Source organism: Eulemur rufifrons, chromosome 6 (assembly GCF_041146395.1).
Source record: "Eulemur rufifrons isolate Redbay chromosome 6, OSU_ERuf_1, whole genome shotgun sequence".
In the NCBI taxonomy this organism is placed as follows: Eukaryota; Metazoa; Chordata; class Mammalia; order Primates; family Lemuridae; genus Eulemur; species Eulemur rufifrons.
The window spans coordinates 63,206,634-63,231,553 of NC_090988.1; the positions used below are offsets into that span (position 1 = coordinate 63,206,634).

The 24,920-nt window shown below is 46.5% G+C and overlaps 1 protein-coding gene across 2 annotated transcripts in view; it reads left to right on the forward strand.

Moving 5' to 3' along the window:
- The window catches only part of TEAD1 (TEA domain transcription factor 1), a 243,943-nt gene that overhangs the window by 184,572 nt on the left and 34,451 nt on the right, over positions 1–24,920 (forward strand). Inside the window, exons 5-8 of one of the 2 annotated variants that reach the window (XM_069469584.1) lie at positions 9,621–9,755; positions 11,075–11,121; positions 11,977–12,038; positions 13,120–13,244. In XM_069469584.1, the coding sequence (XP_069325685.1) occupies positions 9,621–9,755; positions 11,075–11,121; positions 11,977–12,038; positions 13,120–13,244 (369 nt within the window). Of the gene's footprint in view, positions 1–9,620; positions 9,756–11,074; positions 11,122–11,976; positions 12,068–13,119; positions 13,245–24,920 lie in introns of both variants that reach the window. The other variant, XM_069469583.1, reaches the window with a different exon arrangement.

Consider the following 24,920-nt stretch of genomic DNA (forward strand, 5'->3'; position numbering starts at 1 on the left):
CACGGTCAGAAGCATGCAAAGGGCAAGGAGACTTGGGTGATCCTGGCGGGAAAGCCCTGGGTCATCCCGATGAAGAGCAAGGATTCATCTGGGAGCCTTGGGGAGTATGCAGGGTCCTTCACATGTATGCTTTGGATCCATCTCACCAGCTGTGTTTTGGAGCATAGCTAATAAGAGGGAGGCTGAGCCGGAGGCAGTAAGACTAATCCCCAGGCTGCAATGAGAGTGGGTGAGAGGTGCGGAACTGGACCAGGGGCCCACCCACCCCTGGGGCCCTGCTCAGCTGTCATCCTTGGCTGGTTCCCGCTCCTGTCCACTCTACCTGCTCTGTGCTCTAACTCATTGTTTTTAAAGAGTAAGTTATGTTTATAAATCCTATCCTTATTCTGAAAAGTACAGCAAAACTTTTCAGAAAGATTTTCAATAGCAGCATTAAAAAATTACCTTATTAAAGGTTCTGTTCTCTTAAAGTAATAGTAAATAGCTGGGAGTGTGCATCAAAATTAACTATAAAGTTTTTGTTATTGAATTTTAAATATATGAAAGTTAAATAGTACAGAGAATGACGTGTTAAGCACTCATGTTTTTACTATCCAGAAATGATTATTTTCATTCTGACATATTTCCATTAAGTTTCCTAAAATGAAAGAAATCAAATGGTAAAATGTTATTCTGTACTTTTTCTAAATTCATTTATCCATCTTCCTTCTCCAACCAAAATCAAAGTCAATCTCTCCCACCCTGCCATGCCACCCAGAATGTCTTTCCTTGCCATTTATTTCCCTGAGAAAGTCAGATCCAGTGAAAACCCTCTTCTCCTTTTGCCCCTAGATTTTTACCCATTGCCTACCATGAATTTGTACTATGGCCGCTAGCACCAATGTGAGACTTTTTCTCTGTAATCTGCAGCAGCCTAAACCAAGGTAGACTTGGCCAACAGTGTGGAATGACCTTGGATACAGACCATGACAGTGAGGGAGAGTTGCAAAGGCAAGAAAATATAGGGGTTGATTGAAGTAGAGAGGGAATGACATGAAGGGACGATGACCCAGGAGCAGAGAAACTGGGAGAGCAGAGGGGTCGGCAGATTGCGGTTGAGAGTCAAGAGCCTGGCAAGCAGGAGGACTAAGGGAATAAAAGGCATTTGTGGCCAGAGCATGAGAATTTTGGAAATGAAATATATACATCCAGTATTGTGGGGTGTTTTTTTTTTTTTTTAAATCCTCAAAACAACTAAGCAAAATGTTGAAGCAAGAGTACGAACTGCTGGTGTAGAAGAGAGCTCAGCTTTGAGGGAGTAACTCTCAGGGACAAGGATGCCATGTGTTGGGCCCTGCCCAGACAGGGTGCTTTGGACCCAGCACTCTAAGGGGGGGGAGGGTAGGTATGTGGTAGGTGACTCACAGCTTTGTAGCTAGGCCTGATTCTTGTTATAAAGCAGATGGACCCATGGACCCATGCAGTGACAGTGTGCCGGGAGCTTATAGGTCTATGGAATGTGCATGTAGCACTTTGGGGATGCCGAGGTAGAGATCTCACCAGCAGTGTCACCAGCACCAGTTTCACTTATGCCCTCCCTCTCCCTCTTTCCCCTAGTTTAGTCCCTTACTGGCATCTCCGATCGAATAGTGAGGAGCAGCAGCCGGGTCGGAGGACTAGCTTGCAGCTTTAGGACTTATTCTCTACTTTGAATTATTTCGCTCACTATTAATTCATCAAAAAGTTGCTATTTTTTTTTTAAGCTCCGCAGATTTATTATACCAGCATGTAGAAAGACTGCAGAAGTATTCTCCGTGCATTAAGCAGTCTTTTCTTTCCTACTCAGAGTTCCTATGTAGAATTGTGCGCTCTCAGCCTCTTCCTCCAAATGTTCAGTTGTCCTGAGAGGTGGTCCGTACCCTGTCCTTCTGTCCCCATTAGCAGCAAAAAGGCAATCCTTTATTTGCTGGCTTCTGAGGCTTGTGGGAGCCAGGCTCTGGGGACCAACTTCATCTTTCTGTGAAGACGGACCAGGCTACTTCTGGTTCACTTCTTGAGTGAGTTTGGGCAAGTGCGTGACTTGGGACAAAACTAAGAGGAAAGGGAGTCTTCACTCTGCCCTGAGCTCAGCAGGAATAATCTTAGGCAGCAGACATATTCGTGGCAGGCTCTGGATGCGTACTGAAGAAAAGCCTGCACTTGCTGACATTGCACCATCCCAGTAGAGCAGAAAAAGACCTGAGCCTCTCTGATTATGTCCAGTCGTTGGTGACTAATTTATGAGCCGCATGTGCTCCCCTGGGGCCATTTTCTTCATTCTCGCCCTGGTAGCCTCTGTGATTTGATTTCTGGGCAGGCCATTCTTTACAATCTGCTGTTCCTTCCAATAAGCAGAGAGCTTAAAGTTCAAATTGTTGATTTAAGTCTTTTAAGTTCAAGAACTTCACTGGGGCATTGCTAAAGTCCGCACTGCTGAATCATGTGTGTATCCTCACTGATCCATCCGGGAATCAGTCCGTCCACAGGCAAGATGGACATACCTCACTTCATCCTGTGGTGTTCCCCGCGGCCCCCCGAGCCCCTCTGCTCCTTCAGGACTTGGCTGTGAGCAGCACATGGGGCAAAGAAAGCCTGAGCAACAACCTCCTTTGTCTGTGTTAGCACCAAAACACTTGGCCTTGTCTTGGCTTTGGGAAATGGTACAGTCTTTCCTGGCCTTTTCCAAACTTTGGGGAGTCCTTTTGTATTCATGACATACACGCTTTCTCCTCAAAGATATTTTTACTACCTTGTTTTTAATTTAACTGAATTAAAACTAAGATTGGAGACAATTTCTCATGCTTAGGTATGACAGAATTAGAATCTCCCCAACACTGCGGTGATGCAGAGCTCACGATGTGAGCAAGAGCATTGACTGTGTTTCCCTTTCTGTGTGAGCTGGGCCAGGTCTGGATTTTCTTTTTATGGGCAACAGAAACAGCCTCATTCTACATTTTTATCCCTTCATTGAGAAATCCCATTTTTAATCAGCCTCTAATTTACATAATGTCCTAGAATAACATTGATCCCACAGATTGTGTAGTGAGGGCCAGGGCTCCTAAGCATTTCAGGTCCTGAGTGAGAGCACGTGGACCCCACAGACTGCAAGTTCACCCAGTGGCAAGGCTGTGGGCACTGAGCTGGGTATGTGAAGCCAAGGATGAGGGTTCATTTCCCCGACTTGGGGTGCTTTGCCTCATTTCCCTCCACTGAGCCTTCTGCATTGCATCTGTGTGTCTGAAGGAAACAGAGAAGACGAGCAGTGGGAGCTGATACTCACCCTGGAGTTTGACGTGAGCCAGGTGCCAGCTTGGGGTCCTCTGGCCTCAGGGGAGATCTACCTCCCGCCCCTTGCTGTCACCTCCCAGAGAAAAAGGGACTAAGATCAGAAGGGTGTCTTTTCCCAAACACCTACATCTGGCGTGAAGCTATCAAAATCCCTGTCCTCCTGGGAGAGAGTCATCAGGCACACCTATGAGTCTCCCGTCTGTACTCCTCATCTACAGCCTTTATGATGCTAAGCCCCACATCAGAATTAAAGGAGATGCTATTGACAATTATAATATGCCAAATATAGCTCAGTACATTTAAAAATGAACAATGGTAAAAGCCTTGAACATTTTTTTCTTGGATGTGAATGGAGTCTTTGGCATTTGGAAATACAATAAGATGAATTAATTGCTACTCATTAGGCAGCAAGTCAGGAGAAGTATGAATGTGCCTTCTCTCCTCAGCTTTAGCTGTTGCCTGACCGAAGTAGCCCCCTTTTGTATTTACTCCTGCCTTCTCTAATAATAAGCAAATTAGAGATCATAGCTAGAAAAAATTCAAGTGCCCTCCATCCTTTCTCCAAAACCAGCATATAGTTTTATGATGTTTATCTCTTCCATGGGTACGGCTAATAATTGCAGAGGTCATGTGAATCCACATAGTGCAAGATTAGAAACAACATCTGCAAAATTACTTCTTAGGGAAGTATTTTGTGTTTTGTCTTTTTCTGAAAAAGTGATTTTGCAAGCAAATTGCTGTCTTTTCCTTCCTTGCATTATATTTTTATATTGCTGGGAAAAGTATTTTTGGAGGAAAACATTTAATAGCTATCAAAAGTTTTGGAATCCATGGTCATATTTTGACTTTACATATATTTCCTGATGTACTTGGTGGACTTCTATGTGAATAAATCAGATGGAGTCTTTAAATTCTGAAATGATGGCCCTTGAATAAACTGTTTGGAATATATTGATTTCATATGCTGTTCATTAAAATTCTATATGTGGAATATAAAGAGTATATGCAAGCATTTAACCTTTTTAAATTACCTTTAAAATTTGTTCATGGTAGTGCCTAAAGAGTATGAGATAATTGTTTTTGCAGAATAATCAAAAGCTAGTGAAGCCAAATATCTAAATGCAAATTGAACATATTCTTAGAACTTGCATTATTCCATGAATTTTTCCTAATGAAAATTCAAAAACACAGAAGTATGAACAACAGTAGAATTTTTATAGATGTGAAAACTGAAAATAATTTTAAAGTCTAACAGAAACCCAGTGACATGAATTAGGAGTAGACATAGAGTAAAATGCAAGCAGTTATTAAGGTGATATCCTATATTCATAATTATTTGTATCATGGAATAATGTCCAGTGTATATTTTTGAGTAAAAATAGTTATAGGATGAGAGATACTGTGTTATACCTGTAAAATTCTGTATAGTCTCATTTGTGTATATATATATAGTAATTGTTCTAGATGTTTGATCACTCACATATTAGATTAATAAACTGTGTGATGGGAAAAAAAATATAATCAACAGGTTTCTACCCACCAGCATCCAATATAAAAAATAAAAAAAAAAAAAAGCTGGTGAAGCAAGAGAAAGAGAGGGGAACAAGACTCCTGTAATGTCCAGACTGATCCCTGAGACGTCCGCAGGTTTTAAGAGCATACCACTCCAGCCATGTGCATTTGTGATCTTGCTGCCTTCCTGTCATGTATATTACATGTTAGACATTTTCCAGACATTCATCCATTTCAACCAAAAACAGGAGGCAGTCAGCAGAACAGAGGGTTACAGCAGCAGCCTTGCTCTGCTTCATGAAATATGAAAGCCTGTTTACTTAGTAACCACAACAATCTGAAAGGCTTCAGGCTGAGGAGTTTATGCGTGATAACAATGGCAGAGGCGGTGAGACCACTGACAATGTGGTGTTCCAGAAACTGGATAGTGAAGAAAGCAGGGTAGGTGATGAGTCAGAGTGCTTCGTCTGCCCCATTCTCAGGTCAGTTGGACCATTTGTTCTTAGCATCAATCCCCTTCCCATCAACAGTCTAGAGACCCCACCATTTCTGCTCCATAAGTGGTTTCCACCGTGCAGGTCATGGGCTTGTGTTAAGGTTCAAATGGAAAAGGGAGATTTCCCTTTTCTTCTCCCACTCGCGAAACATGCAGCTTTTGTAGTCTTAGGGATAGAGGAACTTAAAATCAGTAATAAGGAGTCAATGTAAACTTGTCCAGGCTTTTATCTAGGACATGTTTTTATTATTCGTGCTCATATTTACACATGCACACACTCAGAATGTTTTCTGTGATCTAAGACATCATACAGCATAATTCAGTATTGACTTATTAACAGTTTTTCAAGATAAAACGATGTGTTCATCCTTTGTAAATCTCATGCACATTTCAGAAATGGTGATGTAAAAATGCTGTAGAATAGAATTAATACCATGTAGAAGTGTAGCATGTGTTTTTAAATTTATTGACGCTCCCCTTGTTTGGATAAATTACTGCCCTCCTCTTTAGAGTGGGGGCGAGTGGGGAAGGGTAAAGTGGAATGTGTAAAAAGTCTAGGATGTTAGACCAGAGTGACAGAGAGGAGCAATTTACTCAGGTCTGACACTTAGAGTTATAATTTTTTCAAAGCCGGGCATGTATCTCTGCACTGAAAACGACAATTTAGAGATCCTCCCATTGAAATCTCTTTAGCTTGGCATCCTTCCGCACTCCCGTTTCAGGATAAGTGGGTGTGCAGCCAGGCTCTCCGTTCTGATTTCCAGATAGCCCGGCTGGTGCTTATTATCTCCAGGGTTACTTTAGATTTTAAACAAAAAATCTCGGTCCTTTTAATTTTCAAATATGTATCATAGATAAAGGGGAGATGTTATAAAATTAAATGAGTAGTCAGTAGCTCTACTACAAAAGATAGGAAATCACTGGTGTAGACATTTTAGTCCATTTGCAGAAAATTGCCTATTCTCAAATAGGTAGGTCAAGTAGAAGAACCTCTACTTGAGATAAAACTTCCTTACCAAACTTGGCTTTTCCTGTTAGGACAGGCAGCCAAGAGCTGCCTAAATTTTAACATCCTATTTTCTCACTAGTAGGTTTTTTGTGGGTTTTTTTTTTTTTTGCTATTTATGTATCAAGATGTATTTCTTTATGATGGAACTTGCCCTCATAGCAACAAACACTTTTAGAACCAGAAGAACATACATTAGAGAATAAAGTGCAACTCTTTATTTTGTAGATGAAGAAAAGTAGAGGGTGTTAAATGATTTGCCCAACGTAACACAGCTCATCACTGTCAGGCAGGCAGATTTGGAACCGGGTCTCCCGCTCCCTGGCAGGTCGGCCTTTTATGGTCACAGAGCAAGTTGGTGCCATAAATGCAGTTGATTTGCTCTGCTGCTTTTGAGCTCTTGTTTTCATTTAGGTACCTGGTAGAGTTCTGGTAATGAGAGAGTCAGACCTTACTTCATTTAACAGAGGAGAGCGATCATATGCTGAAGGTGTGTGACGTAAGCAGCAGGCATAGTTACTGTTCCCCTTTCCTGTGTTGACCGATTTCCCTTTCATAAACATTTAGAAGAACTTTTCAATAAGCCTAGCAAAGGGAAACATTTCAGGCAGCTCTTACTAGAATAAAGTGGGTTGCAGAGATGCAGGGAACCCATCTCCGTTTGGACCTGGGCTTGGGATTCGTGAGTCGCCCCACCTGAGCGTGCACAGACGCACTCTGCCTTCGGGGAAGCAGAATCGCCCCGTCACCAGCATTTCAGAAACACAGAACTCTCAGGTCTGGGAGAGGCCCCGTGGTGATCTTTTGGAGTAGAGCCAAGCCCACAAGCTCTTTTGTAGTTACTCCTCAGATGCATCTGCCAGGCAGGCAAGACGTCTGGGCTGCCATTTTCTGAGCCCCCTGACCTGGGCCTCAGAGAAGTCGCAAGGCTTGTTCTGTGCTGAGGAAGGCGCCTGTGGTCATACCTGTGCCGTGAACTCAGTTCCAGAGGTTGCCTTGAGAGCATTTCTAACCTTCAATTAGGGGTTAAGTGGCGTGGGGGCTGGAGCCCAAAGGGAAACCGGTGAATGTGAGTTGGGGAGTTCTAGACAGTGAATGCAGTAGGTGGACTGGAGCCGTGTTTTCTGTCCCTGGATTACCCCCTGAGGGTCAGGCCGGGCAGGGGCCAGCTCAGAGTGGGCGACTGGCACCGAGATCTGTGTGCTGGGCTCAGTTCAGCTTTAGGGCACATGTACACTGCCAATCAGCTTATCGTAAAATCCCATCTACTTCAACATTTGCCTTTTTTCTGACATCCTCAGTATCTGAAATGTTTTAGATCCTTAAAAGAAAAAAAAAAAAAGTTACCTGGGGAAGCTAGCTTTGGGTTAGGGCGTTTGACAGATTAGCCAATGGAGCCTGCACTCAGAGGAATGCCGTCTGATGAGGAGATGACAGAGTAGCAAAAGAGTCACACTAGGGTTGCCCGGCCGTTCTGTGGGGGCCCAGTGGCATCCTGCGGGCTTCCGAGGCCCTCATGGTGCAGTCAGCTGTGGCGGGGGCCGTTGCAGGTGCTCTCATGACCTGCACATCCCTGGAAAGCGGCTGCTGCTGCTTGTTGGCTTTTCAGTTACGGGCCAGAGAACTACATAAAACATTAAAATTTATGCACGCATTAGGCTCTTTTTCCTTTTCTTCTCCCCCTTTTTTTTGGCTCTTTTTCAAGGGGTAACATAAGCTTTTTGTGGTGTTCCAGGCAGTTATGGGTCAAAGCAGTGTCTACACCTTGGGAGCACCTAGTAGATCTTTCCTAGAAGCTCCTAGTAGTAGTTTTGTAGGTTTTGGGGGGGGGGTTAACCCCCTTTGGCCTTGCCTTTGGCACCTCTGCGTGTTTCTTCATCACCTTTGGTCGCATCTGTAAACACTGAAGCGCCCTCTCAGCTGGAGCCCAGCCTCTTATCCAGGAGCTGCCTTTGACCTTCCCTGACTGTCTGAGCCCTGAAGGGCAGCTGTGGAGGGCGCCCTTTTTATTTTCATGTCACCATATTGTTCCTGCTTTGATGGCATCCGGGCCCGGAGTATAGATCCTCTACTAGCAACCAGAAGCCTTTCTGTGCTCACCGAGCTTGGAGCCCTGCCTGTGCCCACGGGGCTCATCACACGCCAGGGGTCTGACCACGTCTCCATCTGTCCTGGGGAAGCCACAGAACCAGCTCCATGGAGCTGGGGTAGTTTTTTGATTGTTGCTGTTGTTAGGTGCTCTTCCTGATAATTGCATTTCTAGATAGCTATCTGGATCACACATTCTTCCTAAAATGTGAAAAGAAAGACCCCACACTTCTGTGCATTTTATTGTACCCAAGTAGTATGTGTTTGTATGCATATATATATTTTTTTAACTGAAGAAGAAAAATAACCCTGCCTTTGTACGCAATCCTTTTAACAAATTGTTTATTATTGTATCCAGGTAACAAGCATGGTAAGTATTTTCGCCAAACTGAGTATATTCTATATTTTAGCTGTGCTTGGCAGACTTTTTTGGCTAGCTTTGTGTTATCAGCCTTGGCTTTTCTAGAAAAGACCCATTTAGGAAAAGGGGAAACCACTTACCTGTAGCATCCCCTGTGTTCTTGGCTTTATAAGAACCCATGTAGCCTTAGACCCACGGCGGGGATACCTGAGAAAGCATGCGCCCCGCCAGCATGCTGCTTGGCCCGTCACCCCCTCCGCCCCCACCCACCCGCGGCTTCTGACCTTCCCCCACCACATGTCTGCCAGAGCTTCCAGGCCTCGCGCCCTAGCAGCTCCTGGGACTGTGGCCCTGTGGTGGCCAGCACACACACAGAAAGGGCTCCCGAGCCCTGAGGATTGTCCTACCCCAATCCACAGCCACACCTCTTCACTCACCCCTCCTGCCATCAGTTATAGCAGGGCCCTTTCCCCCCCCCCTTCCTCCTTGAGTATGTTAACGTAATTGGAGAAATCTCCTTCTGGAAGCTGGAAAAATAAACAAATACATTGTCCACCCCCCTCCCCCCCAGAGGCTTTACATTCTATTAGAACATGGATTTAATTCTTTAAAAAAAAATAAAACAAGCAAAAACACCTTGCCCCGCTGGGTATTCTCTGTAAATGTTCAGAGCTGCGGTAGGTTGAGTGTGTTTTAGCCTTCTGGCTGTGTTTATTTATCCATGCATGTTTGCTTTTTTAGCCTCTTTTGTGGCTCTGTATTTTAGTCCATGTGCTCGTGGCTGTGCCTGTTTCACCTGTCTGGTAGCCATGCGTTCTGTATTAAGTCGGTGTGTCACTGTCACCTTCAAGGATCAGACTGCAAAGGATAAGGCCTTGCAGCACATGGCGGCCATGTCCTCAGCCCAGATCGTCTCGGCCACTGCCATTCACAACAAGCTGGGGCTGCCTGGGATTCCACGCCCGACCTTCCCGGGGGCGCCGGGGGTAAGTCATGAGCCCAGTGCGATAATGACAGCCGCTGGGGTTGGGGTTGGCGAAGGCCAGCATTCAGCCTTCCACCTGGCACTTCTTGTCACTTGGGTCAGGTGTGCAAGAGGCCAAGGACCACCTGATGGTGAACTGATGCTGGGTGTAAAGTGGTGAAAGAAAGAAGAGGAGGGAGCTGGGATTAGAGAGAAGGAGAGGAAGAGTGAGGGATGGTAGAGGAGGAAGAGAGGAGGAGAAGAGAGAAGGAGGAGGCGGGAGAAAGCAGAAAGGGAGGAAGAGGAAGAAATCCTTAGTCCCTAAAGACATGAGTTAAGCCCCGGTGCCTTTCTGGTTGTGATCTGCCTCTTCTGCTCTCTTTATCTTTTTCCTGGCCCTTGGTCTCTGCCCCTCTGTCTTTAGGGTCACTTTAGGGCAACTAGCCGCTGAAGGGGTACAAGGTGTTCTATTAACATTTTCATTCTGGCCTTCTCAAGGGCTGAGAAGCATTTTTATAATCTCATTTGATCCTCACAGTAATCTTAAAGACCTATTATTATTGCCATTTTGCAGATGAGAAAGCTGAGTTTATTTAGTAGCAAAACAAGAATTTAGGTGACTTAATCATAGCTGAATGGATAGTGATGTCAGGATTCAAACCATGGCTGCGTGACTCCAAAGGCTGCTTTCCCCTCTCCGGCGGGCAGCAGAAGCATCAGGGAAGCTCCCAGCAAAGATGCCTGTGTTGCCTCTCGGAGCTTCTGGCTACCTTTTTTTTATTAAGCCATGAGGGTCTTTCTGTGTTGCCCAGGCTGGACTTGAACTCCTATGCTCAAGTGATCCTCTTGCCTTAGCCTCCCGGGTAGCTGGGACCATAGACACCACCGTGCCTGTTTCTGGCCGTCTTGTTCTAGCTTTATTCTGTGTCCTGCTGGGCCTTCGGTGCCGTGGAGGCAGAATATTACACAGGGAGGGCTTCAGAACGGGGTGGGGGAGAGGAAGATGTGTGGGTGCTTGGATAAAGCAGTCCTTCGAAATATTTGTGAACCCCCCACAGTACTTCCAGAGCTCTGTTAGGTTTCCTGAGAACGCTGAAGAGCTGCTGCCTGCCCCTGCCCTCGGAGGCATTTTCAGGACGGAATATCTCAGGGGAGTCCTGGATGCCAGGGGTGTGGGGTGTGGTCTTGTGCATAGTGCTGACCCCATTTGCACTCGGGGAAGGTGATTCTGGTGGGTGACGGGAACCTACAGTCCGTTAGCAAGGTTGCGATGCCTACACATCCTGAACTGTGCTTTGAAGTAAACTCATAATCCTGAGGCCTTTGTGTTTTGCCTTCCAGTTCTGGCCGGGAATGATCCAAACAGGGCAGCCAGGATCCTCGCAAGAGTAAGTCTGAGGAGGGGCTGGCACTGACAGCAAGGGGCTGGTCACAGCCCACCCTGGGGCAAGTTCTCCCAGAACCAGGCTGTCCTGGGGCTTGGAGGAGAAAGGAGGGTTACACGGAGATCCCGGAAGTCATCCTCCTCTTACTGAGGCCAATGGCAGGAGAGAGACTGACCTCTCAGATCTGAGAGGGGAGTACGCGCCTGACTCCCACCTTAAGTACTTGCAGTCATTCAGCTGGAAAGAGGAAGTGGGTCCCTGTCCCTTCGTGGGGTTGGAGGCAGAGCCTGGGGTCTTCCCAGCCTGAGAGTGGTCCGTGGAGGTGATCGTATAGCCCGTTCCATCCCGGCTTTCCCTGGGGTGGGCGGCTGATAGAAAATGCTGCTGCTGCCGTGTGGGCAAGGGGAGAAAGCTCAGTAAACCTGAACAGAAGGGCAATTTGGGGATGGAAGTAGAAAGGAAATCCTGCCTATATGTTGTCAAAAGAACTGGAACTATTTGGCCTGGAGAAGGAGAGCCTGAAGCATATCCCACCCCTTGCCTGGAAATGGTGACAGCTGACCTCAGTCTCTGCAGGGACTGAGAGAGGTAGATGTCACAGCACATGGAAGTCAGACTGACATCTGTCCAGCTCGTCCCACTGAACTGTCAGTGGGGTTGGTGGTTGATCCCTAGTGTGCTCCTGGCCGCTGTCAATTGGACAGAGCAACTGCCTGTGCCTGGGGTAGAGCTCCACCTGGGTCGTGCTACCACCTGCAGGAAGGGGACGCAGTGGTGGGGACCTCCCACAGGGAGAGGCTTGGGTAATAGCTGCTGCTCTGGATGCAGTTCTGACTCTGTCCACCTCTCTGTCCCCAGCGTCAAGCCGTTCGTGCAGCAGGCCTACCCCATCCAACCAGCGGTCACGGCCCCCATTCCAGGTGAGTCTCCCTGGGACTCCCCCTTGGGGGCACAGCCCCATGCAACTGACGGCTGGGCCTGTCACTTTGTCCCCAGAGTGGGGAGATGCTTGTCTTTGTCACAGCCACACGGCTCCCTTGACTTGCAGGATGTGGACACCCCCTTGCCATCCTGCCCTCCTTACTTACATCAGGGGTTAGCGTGGGAGGGCCACGGGGGTGTCCCTGCTAGGTCCCGATGCCCTTCAGTTATCTCCCAGGAGCTTGTAAGTCGGGTATTTAAAGAAATAGGAGGCCTGATCACTTTCACTTGAGACATTGATCATCCCTAGAGGGGGAAGTTGCTGTGGCTCCTTCCTCATCTTAAACTGGCAGAATTGGGCAGTCCAAGTCTTGCAGGCAGATACGGCTTTATTTACCTTTCTTAGATAAGTAGATTTCAATTCCTAGTACCTTTTCTTTAAAGGAGAGCTTACATGGAAACCCCAAGTAGAAAGCACAAGTCTGGCCTGCCCACCAGTCCCTCCCCACCCCTCACACAGTTACTCAGTTACCCTGCTCAGGTTACGGTACGAAAGTCACTGCTCTGCACTGTAGGTTCCGTAGACTGAAAATGCATTCTCACATTGCCCTCTGCTCCAAAGCCATGGAGCATTCTGGAAGAATATTCTCTAGTGCTGGTGACCACAGTCTTAAGAAAGGAGGTGGACAAACACAAGACGTGCACGCATGTCAGGGGCTCTTGGGAAGTCTTTGGAAGCCTGCACTGCGGACTCCTCAGTCCTTCCTGGCTTCCAGCTGGAAGTGATTCCAGCTGTGCCCCTTTGTCTGAGATCAGATGTCCTCATGCCACAGCCCTGAACCTTAGTGGCTTAGGTGGCTTTATGAGGAGTACATGCATCGTGCTTATCTGGCTGGTCACTGTCTCTGGGATCCTTGGCCAGAATGCCACTACCACCTCCCTGAGTTTACCCCCAGATGCCGGAGAGGGACCTCCTGGCCTTTCCTACAGGGTCACCATAGAGCCCTGCCCTGGTCTTGGCCTTAGGCCTGAGGGGAGGCAAGGAGAGGCCACGTTTTAAGGTGACGATTGGTCTTTCAGGGTTTGAGCCTGCGTCAGCCCCAGCTCCCTCGGTCCCCGCCTGGCAGGGTCGATCCATTGGCACAACCAAGCTTCGCCTGGTGGAATTTTCAGCTTTTCTCGAACAGCAGCGAGACCCAGACTCGGTGAGTGTGCCCAGAGAGCTGTGTCTGGAATCCAGGATTTGCTTCCCATTCCTGTTTACCTTCTCACTCCTCTGTCTTATGTCTTTTTCCCCTGCCTTTGTACCTGACAAATACCCTGTGTGAGAACAGACCTGGGAAAGGTAGCCAAGCAAAAAGGTATTGGCAAGAACATAGAACTTCCGAGCTTCAGAGCTGGCTCTGAAGTGAAGCAGGATCTCATTCTGTCCGTGCTAGAGTGCAGTGGTGCGATCATAGCTCAGGTGATCCTCCCATCTCAGCCTCCCAAGCAGCTGGGACTACAGGAGTGCACCACCACACCTGGCTACTTTTAAAATTTTTTGTGGAAACAAGGTCTCACTATGTTGCTCAGGCTGGTCCCAGACTCCTGGGCTCAGGCAATCTTCCCACCTCGGCCTCCAGGCTAGTAACATTTATTGAATCTTGCTAGTGGCTGGTTCTGTGCAAAGTTATTTGGATATACGATCGTATTTTATCCTTGCAAAAATCCTGTGAGGTTAGGAACCATCTAATAGATGAGGAAACAGAGGTTAAATAACTTCCCCAAAGTCACGCAGTTAAAGTCAGATGGATTAGAGCTTCAAACTCAAGTCTTTAAAACTGCACAGCCTAAACATTTAGCCATTATTCCATACTGCCTTTCCAAACCTGTTTTCTCAAGATAGCAAGTTGTTCTTCTTAAGAAGTAACAAAGTGGTATTTGAACAGTTAGATGTAGAATGTGATGCATTATAATGTCATAAATACCAGTAACACTGGCATCTGGACTCTGTTTGTCATTTTCTTCTTTTCCTCCTCCCCCCACCCCATCTTGTACCCATCGTCCCATTGTTTCCCAGCCAGGCATTTCACGTACATATGTGATCCTCCCTTCTTTCCCACCCCGCAAGCCCCGTACCCTTTCTTCACACCCACTCCTTGGCTGTGAGTGTGAGGCTGCATCTGCGTGTGGGTGAGCAGCCCAAGGCAACGCGGAAGGAATCCTGAGTGCGTCTCTGGGATCCGTACAAACTCCTTTCCACGTCCTGCGCCTCACCCCATCCCACCCACCACAGGGGCTTCCCGAAGCACAGAGGTCCCATGCTCTCTGTGTGTTGCCTGCCCTGCTGTCATTCTGTTATCAGGAAAAAGTGTCACCAACGAGTCCACAGTCTGTGGCAAATAACTGAGATACCGAACAGTTGGAGGTGACCTCTCCCAGGAGTGTTTGACCTTTAGTCCAGTGGAAAGTGGAAAGCCTGGGTGGGTGGGGGAGGTGCCCCGGGCAGAGGGGCTTGACCAGCCATCACGAGGGTGGAGACGGGGAACCCAGAGGTGGCCCACTGATGTCCTTCTCCACGAATTATGAACTTGAAGCTGGCAGAAAAATAGAGCTGCTTCAGAATTAGGGGGAAAAGTATATAGATTGGGCCCATCAGAACAGGTATAAGAAAAGGGGCTGCCGAGACCAGGGAAGAGAACGCGGCCCGCGGGATGACTCTTCTGAGTAGCTGAGCAGTTTTACAAGAAGAGTCAATGTGGCGGATTAAATCCGTGCATCTCAGGGGCATTAGAACAAAACAGAAAAATTACCCTCCTGGTTCCATGTTCCCTGTTCTTTCTGGGACATGTACATGGTTCTTTGGTTGAGGGCTGGGCTTTGGCCCAGATGATGCTTCTGCTTCCTGCCATTGTCTTTGTGTGACATCTCATTCACAGAGTACTTTGTCATTGGTTCTTTCATTCTGTCCTCATGGTGCCCCATGCAATAGGTTTTGTTTCCCCATTTTGCAGATGGAGACACTGAGGGCCCAGACATATTAAAGACTTACTCAGGATATTTAGTCAGTAAGCAGAGGAGCCAGGAGCCCGGATCTTCTATTCAGTGCACCCTTTTCACTGCTGTGAAACACCACCTCCCAGTTCTGAAGGTCTCTCGAATTATCTGTTGTCTGAGTATCTTGTGTGTAAGCAAATCTTTCTCTTCCCGTGTGACCTTTTTTTGCTTTTTTGTTTTGTTTTGTTTTGTTTTAAGGAACAGAGCTCCAAGATAGTAGGAGACAAAAGCCCTAGGATGATTTTTATTTCCCTGTTTGAAACAATAAGGGATATTTTATCACAATTAAAAACTTTTCTTTAAAGAGGACTGTGGCTGGGTGTGATGGCTCACGCCTGTAATCCTAGCGCTCTGGGAGGCTGAGGCTTGAGGCCAAGAGTTCGAATCCCTGTCTCTACAAAAAATAGAAAATTTAGCTGTACGTGGTGGCATGTACCTGTAGTCCCAGCTACTTGGGAGGCTGAGGCAGGAGGATCACTTGAGCCCAGGAGTTGGAGGTTGCAGTGAGCTATGATGACGCCACTGCACTCTAGCTCTGGTGACAGAGCAAGACTCTTGTCTCAAAATAAATGAATGAATGAATGAGTGAAGTGAAATACAGATGACTGTAGTAGCCCCCTCATTGTTACCGTGCTTTCCAGTGATGGGCCTGTTAGGGCCTACAATGCCCAGTTACTTCTCTTTGTTGTTCTTAGTATTTGCTGGGCTAATCACTGATGGACTCATCCAGCTCATTCTTCAACATTCACAATCACCAAGTAATTACACAAGACGTCATCGCAAAGTGTTGAGACTACAAGGAAGGACAATACTGAACGTTGTGGATGAGGGAGCAGGGAACAGGGCAGGATTCCTTGAGGAAATAACCCTTACACTGAGAGGTAGAAGACTGGTGGGGAAACAATAAGAGAGAAGAATATTCCAGAGGTGATGGACCTGAAGTATATATAGCAGTAAAGGAGATTGGTGACTATTTTAGGAATGCCAGGGCCCACCAAGTCCCCAGATTAGAGGCCAGATAGATAGATATAGGTATAGATAGATAATGTATGTTTAGGATTACACATAGTAATCTGAATGGTTCAACTAGATTTGGCTGATTACTATTGAATTAAAAAGCTTGGCTACATAGATTAGACCCCAACCTATGACTTCAAAGACCCTGAAATAAATGGAAGGCCTGGTGTGAGTCAATACTCTTGGACTCTTTGAGAAAATAATTATATTTTAGGGGATATGAGTTGGGGATGGGAGAGATGGGGGTTCATTCAATAAATACCCATTGAGCACCTATGCCAGCCACTGTTACCTGAAACACATGAGTTAGGGATTCAGTGGTGAGTGAAACTAAGTTCTTACGAAGTCCTCGCTGTTGGAGAAGACAGACGAGAACCGCCCAAAGAACTATCTGTGTGCTGTGTCAGGGGATGCCAAGTGCTCGTGCGGACTCGTGGTCCTTCCTCACAATTAAAAGTTACTGGCTCTTTAGATTAAAAATGCGTAATTTTAGAAAATATTAATACCCCCTAACATATATGTTGCTGTTTCTGGCTTGTAATATGATAGTAAATGATGTCCATTAGATATTGTCAACCAGAGCTCTATCACTTTTGTGAAATTATTTTGTTTAACCTCAGTCTCCATTGTTGATGTCACATCAGATATTCTTATGTTATTAATATGGACAGTCTCTTTGCAGTTAAACACAAATGAGTTTAATGCATACAAATGAACATGTGGCAGCGTGCGAATAGGGTATATATTTGCTGTTACATTTCAACCTCTAGAAGTGTGGAAATGTGAAGGCCTAAAGAATACTTTTTGTGCTAGAGGCAAAAACGATGGTTGAGGAATTGAAATGGGGGAGAATTAACAAAAGTATTCAAAGCATTCGACAATGTCTCAAGCACTAGTCTCTCATATAATGTGTGCTTTATCGGGCAAACACGAGGTGCTGTTACAATCAAGATGTAATGGTACTTCAGGGCTAAGGTTACACTGAAAAATTTGTACCGTGTGTGGTTTCTTTGGCTCATAAGACCAAAAGCCTTGTCAGAAGACTTCTGTAATTTTACTACATTTTCTTCCAATGATAGGAAAATTAAGCCTTCTAAAATAAATTCAGCTGGTATATTTTAACAAGTTTGAGTATGCTGTGCTTAAAATTTAACATCAAATATTAAGCATGTTAATTTGGTAAGGAAACCATCAATGTGACCAATAATTAAAGAGCCTTAAGCAAATTAAACTTTGCATTTGGATTTTCCAAATCTTTGCTACGTACAGATATGTACAGACATTTCCCCTACTTTGTAAGGGCTTAGGCTCATTGGGATCATGAAGTTGTAAGATACTGTTAGTAGAAAAGAGAATTTATACGTAGTGCTGACAAAAACAAAAAGTAGCCAGATGCAGTGCTAGATTTTTCATTAGTGATTTCTTTAATCTTTACCTTAAGACAACAGCTGTATGAGGTAGGTAGTTCTGTTCCCTTCTACAGAGGATGCTTGGAGAGATTGCTGTCTTACAATAGCTACAGCAAGCTTTGAACCTCAGTCTGTCTGCCTGAACCATCTCCTAAGAGGAGATGAGACACGATTGCATACTTAGGTAGCAACAAAGCCAAGAGAAGATCCTGGTTTGCCACCTCCTCACTTTAGGGTTGTCTTCCTTAGAACCAACAATTCTCGAAATTTACTCTTTGGTAAATTTCACCATGACTCACCACATGTCACTCTTGCTGCCACTTAAGAATTCTTCACCACTCCACCACTCCTAGCAGTAGTGGTACCAGTAGCAGTGAAGGTCAACATTTATTAGACGTTTTTTATGTGCCAACACTGTGCATTATCTTATTCAGTCCTTATGAAGTAGCTTGCCTTGTATTCTGACATTGGAAATGGGATTCAGATCCAGGTCTGCTGACTGTACATCCTGAGATTGTGACCAAAAGGCTGTATGGTCCATTTGTATCTGATGAGTAGTCTGTTTTCGTAGCCCAAGGCTGTAAGGAGCTAATGGGAGAATAGTCAGGGGGTGCACGCCCCCTGCTGTCTCTGCATCACGTGCAAAGCAGACGGCAGCTTCCCGAGTTGGTAGTTGTTTATGTTGGTGGAGAACCAGCAAGTCAGTCCCTCTGTTACCTTTGGCTCTGCTAGAAGCTAAGAGAAAAACAGCAGAGGGTGAAGAAAGAAAGGAAGAGTATAAAAAACAAAGGCTATTTTAGAAGTGGTTAGTAATGCTTGGAAATATACTTTCGACATGATTTCAATGTTGCATGTCAAAGGACTTCGAGTGTTAAGTGCAAGGTCCTCCACCCAGGGTGGGCTGTTTGAAAAGATCTGAAATCAGGGCTTAGTTTCTGGAGGCCAAGTTAGGCAGCTGCTGCTTTACACAGATGAAAACTTGTCCTTGCTGAGCTGTCAGCTGAATCCTGTAAGTGCACAGGGAGTGGTTCCCCTACCCCAATCCCGGGCCACGACTGGTTCCTGCAGCCCCCAGAGCGCAGCCAATCCCTCCCCACAGCTGGCAAGTGCCCCCTGCTCATTCTTCTCAGGCTCGGCTGTGTGTCTTGACGCCTGCCATGGTCTGGACCTCACCGTGAGCAGCAGCCGTAAGCAGGGAGAGAGTGCAGGAGCGGTTTACTTAGGCAGGAGTTGCACAACTGGAGATGGAGAGACTTGGGGATGGAGAGGGAGAGGCAGGGAGATTATTCTCTTCAGATTCTCTTTAGATTTTGCAAAAGTAATGTCTTGTGGAAGAAAAAGAAAATTGCTGTGATATGGAACAGGAACAAACGTGAATAGGGAAGGCACATCTCAGCTGAACATAGGAAACTCCTTTATAGAATACAGCAATAATGATCATCACCAGCACTTATGTGCTGTGTTATAAGCGCTCTATGCCAAGGATTTTGACACAGGTACTGTTATTATGTCCAGTCTAGAAGTCAAGGAACTGTGGCTCAGAAGTGTTAAGTAACATTATCAAGATCCACTGCTAAGAGTGGTGACCGTGCCAAGGTTTGGCTCCACTCTCCTTAACCATTTCACTGTACTTTTGGAGGAATAAAGACATTATTCAAAAATAAAAACAGCTGCGTCCAAAGTATGAGCTCCCCGAGTAAGGCTGAATGTTGCAGGCCCCTTCACATTGGGTAGAAAGTTGGTCTGGGTTTTCTCTGAGTTCCTTTTCCAACCCATGGTTCTGTGACTCTTCTCAGGGTTCGGGGCAAGGAGTGAGAGAAGCAAAGAGTGTTCCCACTTGTACTTTAGAATGCATCTTCCATCATGCTCTACTGGCATCGTCTTCCAGTGGAGAGGACTAATATTTATATTCTTACCAGCTGTGTGAGATTATGGGCAAATTACTTCCCAGCTCAGCCTCAATTTTCGGTCTGTAAAGTGGGCATAATAGAATTATTCTCTGACTGTGATAATGACATTTAGTAATGTCCCTGGACATATCAAGCACCCCACAAATGTGTTTTGAATATGAATGTCTTATAGTAATGTAATAGGAAATCAGGCCACAGAGCTGGACAGGGACCAGGCTTGGGAGCTTGTGCTCACTGGGTGACTGGACTCTATTGAAATTCAGGTAGGAGCCAGAGTATTGTTAAATTAATTTTTAAAATTAATTAACTTTATAAATTCATCTCGTTGAAAATTATAAGCATAAAAGAATGGGAGATTTCCCTTCCTTCTAATTCCTGTCCCACCCAAAGTAGATAAGCACAGTTAACTACTTTCTTGTGACTTTTTGTAGCGATTTTTATATATATACAGTGTGATATGAATGTATATTCTCCCACCCCCTGCCCTGTTTTAAAGAGAGGATGTCATCCAGTGTGTGCTTCCAGAAGATGATGGCTGCAACAGCTGGGAGGATGGGCTGGAGCTAGGGACACATGCTCTTGGCCCAGGTGATGGGTGATGAGGACCAAGCCAGGGCAGGGCAGTGGCTGAGGGCTTGTGGTCGGGCGTGGCAGAGGGAAGAGATGTTGTGGAGATAAAATTAAAAGGCCATGAGAGTTAATTAACTGTGAGAGGAAGAGGATAGATGGAAATGGCTGAGCTTTTGAGACTGAGGATGCTAATATAATTTGAAGTCATGGATCCAAGGAGGAAGCAGAATTGTTAAGAATTGCCTTGGTGATAATGCTTTGTTTTTCCATCCTGAGAATAAACTTATTGAAACAGGTATTGGAGTCAGGTGTGGTGGCTCATGGCTGTAATCCCAGCACCTTGGGAGGCCGAGTTGGGAGAATCACTTGAGGCCAGTAGTTCAAGACCCACCTGGGCAGCATAGCGAGACCTCATCACTACAAAAAAAAATTTAAAAATTAGCCAGGGATGGTGGCACACACCTGTAGTCCCAGCTACTCAGGAGGCTGAGGATGACTTGAGCTCAGGAGTTTGAGGCTACAGTGAGCTATGATTGTGCCACTGTACTCCAGGCTGCTCAACAAGACTCTGTCTCTAGTAGTAGTAGTAGATAAGTATTGTTTGGAAACAGAGTGGTTTAGAGAGTTGAAGTAACTTAGCCTAGGACCTGGCTAATAGATGGCAGGGTTGACTATTTGAACTTTGTCCAAATCGAAAGCCAACAGCTTGAGCAATTTATGGGAAAGTAACCACAACAACCATTATTTGGGGAGATCTTATCATTTGTGAAGTGCTTTCCTATGGGCTCTCTCAGTGTGTGAGAGAATGATGTTGATCCCACTACCTGGGGGAGTGAGGAGGGCAGGGAATGTTCTCGGTTCACAGATGGACATTTGGAGAAAGAGGAGAGTAAGGATGCTGATTTGGGCTCCAGGAGAGGAGAGGATTTGTGAATAGTGGCCTCAGCTTTGGCTGTGGCAGCACCTCAGCCGGGAAGCAGGGAGTTTTGCTGCCTGGCCCTTGTCTTTATTTTTCAGTGCCTGGATCTGCCCAGAAGCCTGGGGCCTCCTGAGTGTGGGGTGGGCGTCAGCAGTCTTCATAGCCTGGGTGGGGGGGGCTAGCTAGAGGTCTCCCCTAGCTAGGGACAGGCCTCTGGTCCAGCCTGTGCTAAAGGTCTGCAAATACATCCTGCAGATAACCTGATTCTTTTCCATAAAGACAGTAGGTCATATGTGGGCCCAAGGTGATTTAATTTCATATCTTTATGGCTTCTTTCAAAAGCTAAATTCACAGATCAATGAGAATTCCTTTGTCAGACTACAGAGGCTGACTTGGTTTGGAAAAAGTGACCAGAGCTGCTCTAAGGAAATATGACATTGATGAGCCTGGAGAAGAAAGAAGAGAGGGTGGTTGTGTACAGGGATTAGGTTGGAGAAATAAGATCAGAAGCAAGTTTCAGTTCTAGATTGTCTGTATCCTGGGCAGGGTGGAGAAGAGCAGGATGTCTGTGGAGAAGCTTCCGAGCCCCGCAGTGGCTGCTGGGGCAGTTGCTACGTCTTTGGGTGGGAAATGGCTGTTTGGGCAGATCTAGTTTCTGGTCCTGCAGGAAAGAGGCTCCTTCTCTCCCCTAGTTCAGGGCCTACATGTGGCTCTCATTATAGTAAACCAGCACACCAGCATCTATGCTGCTCTCTGTGGCCTGCACAGAACTTTCACATTGACCCGTGGAGCTAGGCCAGCAGTCATTCCCTGTGTTCAGATGAGGAAAGTAAGGCCCAGAAAGGTTAAGCAGCTTGCCTCAGGCCACAAAGCTCCAAAACAGCAGAGCCTAGATTCTAACCCATGTGTCGTTAATGTGCCCATCACTTGCTTAGAATAAATGGTCAGAAAGTCCATTTAGTCTTCCAGGTTTTTGGAAGAACACTACAGCTAGTCTGTTGGTTGTCTATGCCCAGCTTTGGTGCTTTTCCCAGGTTTTTCTGTTTTCCCAAGCATGGTCTTCTAGTAGGGCGAGGGAGATGGAATGTCTCCCATTGCGGGTGGGTGCGGAGCTGCCACAAGGCCATCTGCCCCTAGCGCGCACCCTCCCGCAGCAGCGGCCTGTCTGCTAGTGCTGGGTGGTGTATGTATGCTCAGTGTCTCTGAGCTGCTCCAGGCACTCATCTTCTTTCTTCACTACCATTTGGGGAGGAGGCAATCGAAAGCATCTGGAAATCCGGGTTTTATAGACGTTTCATAGAGACCCGGCCAGGCTCCATCTGCTTTCCTTGGCAGGTCGGCGCCCTTACCCGCCTGCCTTCCCAGTTGCTCACTCAGCTGGTGGGCCTCTCAGCTGCACTTCGGCAGGGAAGGCAGGGAAGACAGCCGCAACCCCTCTGGAGATGGTGGCAGAAGTGGAAAGTGGGGAGGGTGCATCCCAGTGTGAGATCCTAGGAGCAAGGACTCACTGGCTCCTTGTTCGCAATGATGGTTCTTCTGGGAAGAGCACAGGGCGAGGGATGAAGGGCACCTGGGGGCCAGGTGGCCAGGACGGGGCTGTGCCCTGAGCAGTTAGCTGAGGAGCAAGCTCAGTTCAGATTCACTTTCTCCCAGGCAGGAGCACTGGGCGTGGGCAAGTCCCCAGGCTGAATATGCAGCTCACTTTCCTGGCTTGGCTTCACAGCCCTCCCTGTCCCTGCAGGGCCCCGGGGGCTATCACAGGCTGGCCAGGCTGCCCGCGGGTGACTGGACAGACAGTCCCGGCAGGAACGTGACAGGAAATAAATGGAGGTGATTTGTCCTTGTTCTGTTCCAACTTGTGCATTAGCATCCTTTGACATGAGTTATTTGTCTTGGTTTCTTTAAATTCCTAAGTGGATTATAATTTTTCTCTTGGTATTATTTGACAGTAGTCATTTTTCAAGGTTTCACGACGTTCTTCAAATACTTGGAATTTTTGGAGCAAGTTTAGGAGAAGCCCGCCACCTTCAGGTCAGACGGCGCAGTGCAGCGCCGGGCGTGTCCGGGCGCTTCGCAGGTGCCAAGGACCAGCAGACTTGGGCGCCTTGCCTGCCTTTTCTGCAAAAATTGATCTACCTCATCGGATGTCTCTAGAATAGAACATATTATCAGTCCTTTAAAAAAGGGAAAAAGAAAGAAAATAAATCCCCAGTGACCACTTTTGGAAGTTGTTCTGTTCTAGTTTGTCTCACCTCCCGGGCTGTCCCCGCCCCACTTTTGAGGACAGACTTTGCGTGCTTCAGAGTGGGGCTCGGGAAGCGGGCGTTCGGGGCGGGCACTGCATGCCTGAGGGAAGGGGCGCCCAGATCCCATGAGGCCCCTCCGTGGGCTGCCCTGTGTTCCAGCACTGAGGGCACCATCAGAACAGCAGGACTCACCCTGATGTGTCCGAGACGTTCCCTCCTTTCCTTTCTGCTCTACATTTTAGCATTTCTGGTTTGTTGCTATCAGAGGGATAGCGTTGATTTCAAATTATCTCATCTGAGGCAAAGAAGCATGATTATTCGGGGAAATAATAACAAAACAACAAATGACATGCTGGGCACAGTGTCATGGAATTTCTGTGCATTGTCTCATTGCAGAGTAGGTGTCCTTGTTATTCTGGCACTGCGGACGTGGACACTGCGCAGGGAGGGCTGCAGTGGCCTCTCTGGGATGACTGCCTGGGAAGTGTGCTGGTGCCGGCCTTCAAACCCAGATCCTGTGTCAGTCCACGGTGCAGGGGCTCATCCCTCCTCTGTGCAGGCTCCCTAAGCAGCAAAGAGCAAGGGACAGTCAGGGACCAGGGAAGAGAGTGACCTTGCAGAGTAGCTTTGGGGGAGGAGGATCCCCTTGTTAAACCTCCAGGGCATCTCAGTGAGCCTTCACAAGGAAATGTGTTGAGTTTCTAGGATTGTGTTCACTTTTGTCACGTTTGCAACTGCTGTGAACAATACCTGGAGAGATCATAGCAGTAGAGAGAAAATGGGCATTCCCCCAGTCAGAAGTCCACATAGCAAGATTGTGTGAGGTGTTGTGGGGCTTTCTTGATCCAGGTGGAGTTTTGCTCGTGCAGCATCTGTCTTTTGGTGAGCCCTACGTACATGCAAGCGTCCCAGCTCTTGTCCAATTGTCCTGAATAGTGGAGCTGTAAGAAAGCTTTGCAGTCTGACTCGAGTTCCTTTAGAGACCAGGGAACTTGCAGCCAAAAACCTCATAGAATAAATATCCTGAAGTAATATTTTTTGTTTGCTTTTGTAGTTCTTTCTCTGTCTCAAAAAAAACTCCATGGTGTTTTGAGATAGTTTTTGAGTGGCTGTTTATTTAATTTAATCAAGTAATACATGTGCATCATGTATAAGCCAAATTGAACCACATGGCCCATGGGAAAAGCAGTATTCTGCTGCTTCGTGTTGCCTCACTTCCTACTCCTTAGGGACAGTTGCTTGCAGCCTTTTCAGCCCTTTCTTTGTATATTTATCACTGCATTTCTAAATAACATACTATATATCTTGTTCCATCAGTTTTAGGCATCATCTAGTGATTTCTTAGTATGAGGACTGGGATGTAGCTCTCTAAATTTAGCATATACTCCTTCTTCTCCTCTCCCCTCGTCCTTCTGTCCCCCCAATGTGGTTGTATCACAATTTTTTAAATTACCATTCAGTGTTTATACTATAAATCTGTATAAATTTTATACACAATATGGTTAACGTGAATGTTAGAACCATTTTCTTAATTGCAAAACTTTTATAAAAATTTACAAAGAGATATGTGGTTGCTTCTTTTTTTAATTTGTTCGGTTTTTACATAACTACACAAATTCATCCTCAGTGTTTCTAACAGAACTCTAACGCTCTTTCCCAGATGGTCAGATAAATCAGGGGATCTCTCAGGCCCGTTCTCCTCTGGTGAGATCCGTCCAGGAGTCCTCAGCTCCACGTCCACTCTGGACTGGTTGCTGTCCAGGTCAGCGGC